General features: G+C 47.2%; 1 protein-coding gene across 1 annotated transcript in view; it reads left to right on the top strand.

The window, feature by feature from the left end:
* Positions 1–11,085, top strand: part of tlr9 (toll-like receptor 9) — a 71,710-nt gene extending 60,625 nt beyond the window's left edge. The window contains exon 4 of the mRNA XM_086000008.1: positions 7,415–11,085. Within this exon, the coding sequence (XP_085856134.1) occupies positions 7,415–10,570 (3,156 nt within the window). The 3' untranslated portion in view covers positions 10,571–11,085. The remainder of the gene's footprint in view (positions 1–7,414) is intronic.
* The last annotated feature ends 915 nt before the right edge of the window (positions 11,086–12,000 follow it).

Genomic DNA, 12,000 nt, shown 5'->3' with positions numbered 1-12,000 from the left:
ATCAAAATTTACGAATGAATTGAGTTTATATACTTATTATTATTTTACTTTCTCTCCCCTTCCCTTCTCTCTATTTAGTGTAAGGTCTCTGTCTCGTTCAGCTTCACATCTGGCAGGGGTACCAGGGTGGTCTGGCGTTCCGTTCCATTCCACACGATATTAGGGGGTCTCTGCATCCTGTCACTCTCTGCTACTCTCTAGCCGCAATTTTTGCCAGCGCTCAGAGGGCGGGTTTGGAGGCGGGTCAGAGGTGAAAGCCATTTTGATTGACGGCGGGTTCCGCACCCGCCGTCATCCCGCCTCCCCGCAACCTTCCCAAGTGTCGGGTCCCCGATTTGTGAATGGACCCGACACCTAGAGACAGGAAATGGATTAAAGGCGATTATCTGCCTATTAACAGGTACTTGTGAGCAGTTTTCAGGGTCTTTTTCGATTTTCCAGCTTCTGGGTCGGGTTTTACGACGCCCAGGCACCACGCCAGGCAAGTGCGGCGTGTTGTGTGTCTGGTCTGATGTTTGTGAAGAGATGACAGCTGCAGAAGTGGTGTGAAGGATGCCATGTTGCACATGGTGAGTCTCAGAGCAAAGAAAATGTTGGTTACTGTATTTTTAATACATATACAGATTTCTTTACCTTACAAGTTTTTAAATCCAACTGTATGTCCACCTCATTGGAAGCACCTCTCTCACCAGTGACAGATCGCTTCTGTCATCTCACCTGCAGCTGCCATCTATTGCAGCAACATCGGAGCCAATGAAACAATCAGACCTTGGTCCTCCGAATCCTTCCACAATTATCCCCAACACCAACATCACCAACCTCATCACCAACCTTCGCCGCCATCACCTGATGCTGCACTGGACACAGGGCATCAGCCCCTGACAACATTGCTGGCCAGGAGGCCAGCGATGGCATCACCATAGCCAGACTTTCTTCACTTGATGCTGTAAACCCTGGCTGCCACATGATGCGCCAGGTTGACACCATCCCACACCAGCACCATGAAGCATCCCTTTAATGTCCAAGCCATTCCATGCACACTCGTCATTATACTGGGGGGGGGGAGGGGTGCGGGGGGAGTTATGTCTGAACAATCACTGGAACTCAGTAAGACACTTCTCAAGGTGCGCTCAGATCTGTCCAATAAGGGGCACTTTTTGAAAACGTGATTTCACTGTATGACAACACATTACCAGAAACTTCACATGGACATTGGCTAAACCTCTCAAGTCCCCACCCTTGTGTGTTGTTAGTTGGTATGCTTGCAGTAGAATGAGGGTGAGTATGAGGGGTGGCTAGTAAGATGGGGAAGTGATAAAGCAGATAGAGAGGGATGGGTGGAGGTGCAAGGTAAGTTGGTGACCTGGGGAGGTCTCTTCCACCCTTGGAAGGGAAGAGAACCTCCCTGCATACTGTGACTCCCTCCAAAAGCATATGGAGGGAGTCATTGGAGAGCCTGGATGCAAGAGTTCACCTTTGTGCAGTGATTGTCAAGTGTTTTCAGCACCTCAATGCTGTCAAACACTGAAAAATCAATTGTCAAAATAAAATTGTGCATGGTCCCTTTAAGGAAACTGGCAGATGACGCGTCATTAAATGATGTCATCAGACCTGCTTCCTGTTAATTGGCGGGTAGGCAGGCGTAACAAGGCCAATCAAGGGAAAATCACGTCTGCTGGGAGCGGGACTGGAACCAGGAAACCAGCTGACCTGCCCCCATCCTGACACCGCTGAGAAAATCGCGGCCTTTGTTTCCGACACAATAACATGTGCCTGTTTAGTCCTCCATCTCCAATCATTCATTGTGTTTTGACTTCCATTTATGTCCCTGTGCTGTGTTTAAATTCCCATCCCCATAGTATTTAACTTCCCGGCCCTGCCCCTTTATTGTGTTTAAACTCCCATGCCTGTGGTAGCATGGTTAGGAAATTGGTTATAGGATGCAAAATGAGAGAGTAACAATTTGCATTTATATAGTGCCCTTAACATAGTAAAATATCCCAAGGCGCTTCACAGGAGCGTGTGAGTCAGTCAAGTGACCACTCAGAGTTCTTGGACAAGACACAATAGGGAGCAGCCGGTATGTTTGAGCAATAGGTCAGATTTATTAAGCTTACAGCGTAATCAATACTTAACATTAGGCGATAGTAATGAATAGCTCGCAGCTCTTGGTTTCTGGAGCCCTTCGGACACAGGCAACTTTGTCGCAGGTCTGTTCCTTATCTTCGCAGCAAATCTCTGTGTGAAACTGTTCTTTGAGTATCGAGGTTTTAACCCATTCCTTATCAACAGTTCGTTTGGCCAGTGTCCATATATGGTCTTTAACAAAATCACCTTTTTTAATTGGTTCTAATGGTCAAAATACCATTGTCACTCAAGTTAAGGCTAGTAATATGGCCACACCTTTTCCTGTATATTCCCATTAACCCTGTTCCGCTGCCGTGTTATCTTGTTTATAGCTTTTCACCCCATTGGAATTTACTTTATCTCTTTCATTTCATGTCTCAAGCAGTACAAGGCCTTTCTCTACACCAAGGGCCTAGATCATTTCAGCGCTGTTTCACCAGTCTTGATGTATCCAGACTATCTCACTTTAATCTACCAGATAAATACCTTAACTTCCATGATCTCTCTCATTTTATTGGAATTTATACTAATTATCCTTTAATTATTGTTGCAAATAGTTTTGTTAAGCGAATTCTAAGTTCTATACAGCATTATAATGGGCCGGATATTCCGATCCCTACGGGTGTGTACGCGCTGTGTACCCACCCGTAGGGACATCGGAAATGCCGGTTTCAGGCACGCACTGCGCATGCGCTGGAAACCAGCATTTCCGATCTGTCAAGAAAGCTCTTGACAGATCCTCCGGCTGCCTTGGAGCAGGGCCTCTGCGGGCGGAGAGTTCCGCTTTTTGGAGACCCTCCGCCCGCAGAAAACACTTACAATTCTTGCGCCTGGTAAAAGCAAGCGTAAGGCCTGCTTTTACCAGGATAAGAGTTGAAAAAGTTTTTTTTTAATTCCACTTATTTATCATTTAAAAATACTTTAAAAAAGGTAAGTTTATTTTTAGCCCCGTAAAAAGCTTTAATTATTTTTTTGAAAAATTTAAAGTCTTGTTTAAAATAGTTAATTTATTGTACTTACAAGTCATTTTAAAAATGTGATTTTTAAAAAATGTATTTGAAGTTTTACTATGCTTTGGGGTGATCTCCATTCATATATTTGACAGGTCTTCCTGTCAAATGTATGAAGGGAGATTCCCTTCTTTGACTGGCTCCCCATGGCCCACGTGATCCCAGGGACGTTGCGAACTACCTGCGCCTCTGGGACACGTGGGCCCTGCGCACCGGCAGTTTCGAGAGGCCCAGCACCGGAATTGTGCACGTCCCGGGAGCCCTCAGGTAAGGGCGCAGATATTTCCAGATCGCAGTCCTCCGTCCGCGGGAGGCCTACGATCGGAAAATACGGGCCAATATGTTTTTCTTAGCAATTTAATGATTTGACCTTCACTTGCAGCCTGTGGCTGTTTGTTATCAAAACTTAGTCAAAACTGCTTTTGACTGTCTGCAGCTACATTTTGAACAAGTCTTAGCTTTCTAGTTACCCAGGAGTAATTATGGGTAATATTATTTGGTCAATGGCTACACTTAAAGTTATACATATATGATTCTCATCTACTAAATATCAGCTTTTCGTACAAGCGTTATCAAACAAAATTTGACACCGAGCCACATAAGGAGATATTAGGGCTGATGACCAAAAGCTTGGTCAAAGATGATGGTGTTAAGCAGCGCCTTAAAGGAGGAGAGAGAGGTACAGAGGCGGAGAGGTTTAGGGAGGGAATTCCAGAGCTTAGGGCCTAGGCAACTGAAAACACGGCCACTGATGGTAGAGCGATGAAAATCGGGGATGTGCAAGAGACCAGAATTGGAGGAGCGTAGATATCTCGGAGGGTTGTAGGGCTGGAGGAGGTTACAGAGATAGGGAGGAGTGAGGGCATGGAGGGATTTGAAAAGAAGGGTGAGAATTTTAAAATCGAGGCGTTGCTCAACCGGGAGCCAATGTAGGTCAGCGAGCGCAGGGGGTGATGGGTGAACGGGACTTGGTGCGAGTTAGGATACGGGCAGCATAGTTTTGGATGCACTTAGGTTTATGGAGGGGGGAAGATGGGAGGCCGGCCAGGAGTGCGTTGGAATAGTCAAGTCTAGAGGTAACAAAGGCATGGGTGAGAGTTTCAGCAGCAGATGAGCTGAGGCAGGGGCGGAGTCGGGTGATGTTACAGCGGTGGAAGTAGGCGGTCTTAGTGACGGTGCAGATACGTGGCCAGAAGCTCATCTCAGGGTCAAATATGACACCAAGGATGCAAACAGCCTGGTTCAGCCTCAGACAGGGAGAGGGATGGAGTCGGTGACTAGGAAACGGAGTTTGTGGCAGGGACCGAAGACATTGGGCTGGATTTTCATTGAGGAGTCGGGTAGGAGGTGTGACTACAACTTTTGGGGTTGTAGTTCCGCCTCCATCGAGTTCTAGCCAACCCACGTGATTTTGACTCAGCAGGCCAATTAAGGGCCACCCGGCACCAGGTGATGTCACAGATTGATATTTCATCTGTCAAGACCTTTTGACATGAAATATCAGTGTTCAACTGCTGTTTGAAGCTGTCAAACACTGACAATCTGTACTCCAGGTTAATTCCTTCCTCTCAGGATGATTTAGAGATCTTCCTGGAACAGAAAGCTGAATGCTGCAGATTTTGACAGCTGGCGGCCATTCTGCTTTCTGTGCCGGTGAGATGAGGGACTCCCGAGACCTGAAGGAAGGAAGGTTGTAAAGGTAAGTAAAGGTTAGTAGAACTTCTTTAAACACTTTAAACACACCAAACACACTTATCTCTTCACTCATGCACCCATCACTCACCTGAACACCGGACATCTCGACCCCACCAAGCCCTTCATCCCGACGGCCCGCCTCGCTAACTTGGCGTGGTTTGGAGCCCTTGGGAATCCCACATTTCAACAATAAAGATAGGGATTAGGCTAAAAACTACCTGTTAACAGGCAGTTAATTGGCACTAATCCCCTTCCCGCCTTGGGGAGGCGGGTCCCAGTGCGGGTCAGGTACCCGCCTCCTTTGAATCTGGCATGGAGGCGGGTTGGGGGCAGGATGGGGTCGGGACCCCCGATTTCAGGATTTTAACCCCCCACACGCCTCCAATCCCGCCTCCACGGCCCAATGAAAATCCAGCCCAATGCCTTTGGTCTTCCCATTATTTAGTTGGAGGAAATTTATGCTCATCCAGTACTGGATGTCGGACAAGCAGTCTGACAATTTAGAGACAGTGGAGGGGTCGAGAGAGGTGGTGGTGAGGTGGAGCTGGGTGTCATCAGCGTACATGTGGAATCTGATGTGTTTTCAGATGGTAGCGCCGAGGGGCAGCATGTAGCTGAGAAATAGGAGCGGGCCAAGGATAGATCCTTGGGGTCTCCAGAGGTAATAATGCGGGAGCGGGAAGAGAAGCCATTGCAGGTAATTCTCTGGCTACAACTGGATAGATAAGAATGGAAAGGCGAGGGCAGTCCCACCCAGCTGGACGACGGAGGAGAGGTGTTGGAGGAGGATGGTGTGGTCAACTGTGTCTAATGTAGTAGCTAAAGTAGTAGTTCTTTGGGCAGGATGGCTGTAAATAGGGGTATTCCTCCAGGGGTCAGTATTAGGACAATTGCTCTGAAATGTGAGGCGATACATTTTGGAAAGAAGAATAAGGAGATAATACTGACCCCTGGGGGGCACCTTATGCTGTACGCTAAAAGGAGTAGAGAATGAGAGAAACTTTGGGGTTTAGCTAACCCCCCCACTCCTGAATAGCCTAGCTCTAATTTTAAGGTTATGCCCCCTTGTTCTTGGTTCCTCCATCAGAGGAAATAGTTTCACTCTATCTACCACAGCATACCATGGACAACGCCAATGTGTTACCGCTTAAAGTGGGAGGGGGGGGATTTTTTTTTAAAGTGGCAATCAATTACATAGGCCTTTTTCTACACTTAAGTTTTAAATAGCTCCTCCGCCACCCACAGCATCATTGAAAGCAGGGCCAAATAGACGTCCCTTGTGTGCGGCGCTGCTAGGCTGCAAGTAACAGCAGTGATGCTGCGCGACTTCTTTCCGCCATTTTCAAAGCAGTAGAATACATCCACCAATTATCTGCGCAGATATAGAAACATAGAAACATAGAAGATAGGAGCAGGAATAGGCCATTCGGCCCCTCGAGCCTGCTCCGCCATTCAATGTGATCATGGCTGATCATCCAAATTCAGTACCCTGTCCCTGCTTTCTCCCCATACCCCTTGATCCCTTTAGCCTTAAGAAATAATTCCAACTCCTTCTTGAATATATTTAATGAATTGGCAGGTTCACCACTCTCTGGGTGAAGAAATTCCTCCTCATTTCTGTCCTAAATGGCTCACCCCTTATCCTTAGACTGTGACCCCTGGTTCTGGACTCCCCGACCAACGGGAGTATCCTTCCTGCCTCTAGTCTGTCCAGTCCTGTCAGAATTTTATAAGTTTCAATGAGATCCGCTCTCATTCTTCTAAACTCCAGCGAGTTTAAGCCCAATCGACCCAATCTCTCCTCATATGTCATTCCTGCCATCCCAGGTATCAACCTGGTGAATCTTTGCTGAACTCCTTCCATGGCAAGAACATCCTTCCTCAGATAAGGCGACCAAAACTGCACACAATACTCAAGATGTGGTCTCACCAAGGCCCTGTACAACTGCAGCAAGACATCCTTGTTCCTGTACTCAAACCCTCTCGCTACGAAGGCCAACATACCATTTGCCTTCTTAACCGCCTGCTGCACCTGCATGCTTACCTTCAGCGACTGGTGCACAAGGATACCCAGGTCTCGTTGCACTTCCCCTTCTCCCAATCTATTGCCATTCAGATAATAATCTGCCTTCCTGTTTTTGCCACCAAAGTGGATAACCTCGCATTTATCCACGTTATATTGCATCTGCCATGCTTCTGCTCAATCACCCAACCTGTCCTATATGCTATGCCCCCTCACTGGGCAGATGATCGATGATCTGTCTTTTGGTGATGTTGGTTGAGAGATAAATATTGGCCAGGACACGGGGGGGGGGGGGGGGCGGGGGAGAGCGCCACTGCCCTTCTTCAGTATAACAACTCCACTGAAGGGCAGCAGCCTCCGACAGTGCAGTACTCCCTCAGTATTGTACTGAAGTGTCAGCCTAGATTTTGTGCTCAAGATCCTGGAGTGGGACTGTGAACCCACGACCTTCTGACTCAGAGACGAGGCTGACAAGGAGAGACAAGCCAAAGAGAAAGGTTGTTTTATAAGGTAAAAAGGGTTTTAAAAAAAACTATAATACTCTCATTTTACTTAACAGGATATTTGGCAGATTTGCGCAAGAGTGCTACTGCTCGTTCTTTTCAATTGCAACATTGCCTGGTGTCGTTTTCCGATCTACCTGCCTTGTGATGTCGTGAGGACGGCCGGAGAGATTGACTGTAGCAACAGGGATTTAACGTCAGTGCCAATAATCAGGTCAGCAAACGTAACCACCCTGCTGCTGAATAAGAATTCGCTACAAGAGGTCAAAAATCAAGCTTTCTCCGGTGTCCCGAACCTTGTGGTGATTGACCTGAGTCACAACTGTTACCCTGGGAAGCTCCGCTCCCCTGGTCAAGAATGCAAATTGATCATCGAGTCCAGAGCCTTCCTTCACCTCCGCAAGTTAAAAATAATCTACCTTACAGGAAACAGTTTAACAAGTATCCCACCACTGCCCACAACGCTCACTGACTTGTACTTGGCGCTCAACAACATAGTCAACCTGCAATTTAGCAACGTCTCCAATCTGGTCAAGCTGGAGGCCCTGAACATTAGTAGAAACTGTTTTTACCAAAATCCGTGCAACACTTCATTTACCTTTGAGGAGGACACCTTTAAGAAGATGCCCAGCCTGCGCTTACTGGAGATCAGCTTCAATAGCATAACTGCCGTGCCCAGGGGCCTTCCGAGATCCTTGAGGACACTGAGCCTCTCTGAAAATAAAATCTCGCACATTTCTTCAGAGGATTTTAAAAACCTCACTAATTTGGAAAATCTTTTCCTGGCATGGAACTGCCAACGATGCGATCACGCTGCCCAACCTTGTTTCCCTTGCAAAGACAACAGATCCATTGAGCTGTCTCCTGAAGCCTTCCTCCATCTTAGTAAACTGAAGGTGCTGGTCCTCAGGGGCAACTCTCTTAGGCACCTGGAAGACCGGTTATTCCAATCTCTGGGAAGCTTAACCTCCTTAGATCTATCAGACAACTTTCTTGCCTATGAAATTCAAAATGCCACATTTTTTGCAAGCTTGCCCAAGTTGGAAAATCTCAACTTAATGTATAACTACGAATCTTTTAAAACCTTTGATCGTCTTGTCCTACCTCCTTCTTTGGAGAGTCTGACGTCTTTGAGGAAATTTCAGATTGATGGGTATTTCTTTAGCACGTTAGATGAAGGTGGCATACACTCGTTGCTCAGACTTCCCAGCCTTACGTCTGTAAACTTCCGAATGAATTTTATAGAGCATGTCGACTTCAAGCTCTTTGAAAATATGACGTCATTGAAATATATTGGGCTGTCTGAAAACAAAGTGTCTTTTTCGCTGCGGAATACCTGCCGGTATGGTTGTGAAAATAGCAGAATGAATAAGGGCTCCGTTGCCACCAGCCATCAAGAGCGACGGATCCCTGAAAGAAGAGGTGAATATGAGGATATTGAGGAGACCGGAACTGAGGTTGAGCCTTCTCCCTACTTTTCCTCTAGCAGATGTTCTTCTTTCGGGAGGACCTTTGACTTGTCATCCAATAACATTGCAGATATTAAACCGGAAGATTTCGAAGGGCTGGAAGACATTGAATGCCTTTTGATGTCTTGCAATTATATGACCCAAGCGTTGAATGGCCAGCAATTCAACAGATTGAAAAAACTGAAGTATTTGGATCTTGCTCACAATAGAATTGATTTCTACTATAAGGAGGCGTTTTCTGAGATCCAAACACTCGAAGTTTTAGATCTCAGTTACAACAGTTACACCTTTCAAATGATAGGCATGGGCCATTCTTTCGAATTCATCAGTCAGCTCCATTCTCTCAGGTGCTTAAGTTTCGCAAACAACCAAATAGCAAAACGGGTATCAAGTGAGCTCCACAGCAACTCTCTGAACGTGTTAAACTTCACTGGAAACATGCTGAGCATTATGTGGGAAAGTGGGACAAATACATACTTGAATTTTTTCTACAACCTTAATAATTTAACATGCCTGGACATCTCGAACAATATGCTGAAGACAGTGCCGCCAGAAGCAATGGTTCGACTCCCGCCAAATCTGAAGGAACTTTATATCAACAACAACCAGATTAACTTTTTCAACTGGGACAATCTAAGCGGGCTGGTAAACCTGGAAACTCTAGACTTAAGCCATAACTTACTTGGTGGGTTGCCTACAAAACCGTGTCACTTTCCCAAGACATTTTCCAAACTTGTCCTGCAAAACAACAAAATAGCAACATTTCCCAGCAAGTTTCTATCCCAGGTCAAAGTGTTGCGTTATCTTGACCTAAGCCAGAATGATATCAAAATATTACACGAAAACAGCTTCCCCTCTCAGTTACTGGGAAGTTTGGAGACGCTAGCTCTGGGCAACAACCCTTTCAGATGCACCTGTGAGGCTGATTGGTTTATTCATTTCATCAAAGATACCAGTGTGTCGTTGGCACATCTCACCACCAGTTGGAAATGTGAGTTTCCAGAGTCAGAAGAGGGCAAGAGCATTCTGCTGACTGATCCCCTGTCCTGCCAGAAGATTTATGGAAGTATAAGCTTTGTCTTGTCTTTTCTGGCAACAATAACCTTCACGGTCCTACCTATATTAAATAAACTATTTGGTTGGGATTTTTGGTACACTTTCCATATTTGCGCTGCCAAATTAAAAGGCAGTGCAACAATCCCCTCAGAAAGTCTGCAATATGATGCATTTATAGCTTTCGACACCACGCACAAAGCTGTAGCCGATTGGGTCTATCAAGAACTTGTAGTCAGCCTTGAGAAGAAAGGACAATTCCGTTTCAGGCTTTGCCTTGAGGAGAGAGATTGGATTCCGGGCAAGTCATCAATAGAGAACTTGTACGATGCCATCTACCAAAGTAGGAAAACAATCTTTATAATGACGAGCGCTTTTTTTGTAAGCGGACAGTTAAGGCAGGCTTTCTTCATTGCACACCAGCGGCTATTGGATGAGAAGGTGGACGTCATTGTCTTGGTTCTTTTGGCTCAATCTTTGAGGAAGTCAAAGTACCTGCAGTTGCGCAAGAGACTGTGCAAAGCCTCTGTCTTAAGTTGGCCCCACAATCCACACGCAGAACCCTATTTCTGGCTCAAATTGCAGAAAATATTGACCAGGGACAACAGGTTGCAGTATGATCCAAATTTCAGTGAGAGTTTTTTACCCTTTGAATATAACTTACAAAGCATCTTGTGGCAAAAGCTTTAATTTGAGTAACAAGAAAGGGCAGAGTACCTTTGTAACCTCAGCCCCAGTAAGTCATAAGTTTACTCTTTCAGTAGTGTCCAGGTTAGTGGATCAATGTCACTAGAAGTTACTAGGACAGATTAAGTCACTTCCTGTCTCTTCTTAGACAGCCCCTCGGAACCGAGGATGACTTGCTTCCACATTAAAAATGAGTTCTCAGGTGACTGATGAGTCCTGAGGAAGAGAGTGTATGAAGACCAGGATCTCAAACCCGGCACTAAGCTCATGGTCTACAGAGCAGCAGTGATACCCGCCCTGCCGTATGCCTCAGAGACATAGACCATGTACAGCAGGCACCTCAAAGCACTGGAGAGGTACCACCAACGCTGCCTCCGCAAGATCCTGCAAATCCATTGGCAGGATAGGCGCACCAACGTCAGTGTGCTCGCTCAGGCCAACATCCCCAGCATCAAAGCTTTGACCACACTCGATCAGCTCTGATGGATGGGCCACATCGTCCGCATGCCCGATACAAGACACCCTAAACAAGCGCTCTACTCGGAGCTCCGACACGGCAAGAGAGCCCCAGGTGGGCAGAGGAAACGCTTCAAGGACACCCTCAAAGCCTCCTTGAAAAAGTGCAACATTCCCACCGACACCTGGGAATCCCTGGCCCAAGACCGCACAAAGTGGAGGAGAAGCATCCGGGAAGGCGCCGAACACCTCGAGTCTCTTCGCCGGGAGCAAGCGGAAGCCAAGCGCAGGCAGCGCAAGGAGCGCACGTCAACCCAAGCACCCCACCCACCCGCCCCTTCAACCACCATCTGCCCCACCTGTGACAGAGACTGTAGGTCCCGCATTGGACTCTCATCAGTCACCTGCAAACTCATTTTTAATGTGGAAGCAAGTCATCCTCGGTTCTGAGGGACTGCCTAAGAGAGAAGAAGAAGAAGATGAGTCCAACGTGGGACCTACAGTCCCTGTCACAGGTGGGGTAGACGGCGGTTGAAGGGGCGGGTGGGCGGGGTGCTTGGGTTGACGTGCGCTCCTTGCGCTTGGCTTCCGCTTGCTCCCGGCAAAAAGACTCGAGGTGTTCGGCGCCTTCGCGGATGCTTCTCCTCCACTTTGTACGGTCTTGGGCCAGGGATTCCCAGGTGTCGGTGGGAATGTTGCATTTTTTCAAGGAGGCTTTGAGGGTGTCCTTGAAGGGTTTCCTCTGCCCACCTGGGGCTCTCTTGCCGTGTCAGAGCTCCGAGTAGAGCGCTTGTTTTGGGAGTCCCGTATCGGGCATGCGAACGATGTGACCCGTCCATCGGAGCTGATCGAGCGTGGTCAAAGCCCAGGACCTCAAACCCAGCATCAAACTCATGGTCTACAGAGCAGCAGTGATACCCGCCCTCCTGTATGCTTCAGAGACATGGCCCATGTACAGCAGGCACCTCAAAGCACTG

This window comes from Somniosus microcephalus, chromosome 11, assembly GCF_052327205.1.
Source record: "Somniosus microcephalus isolate GS21.2 chromosome 11, FLI_Smic_1.0, whole genome shotgun sequence".
Classification (NCBI taxonomy): domain Eukaryota; kingdom Metazoa; phylum Chordata; class Chondrichthyes; order Squaliformes; family Somniosidae; genus Somniosus; species Somniosus microcephalus.
Note: the sequence above shows the minus strand (reverse complement) of the source record. Positions and strands in the feature narration are given on the sequence as shown.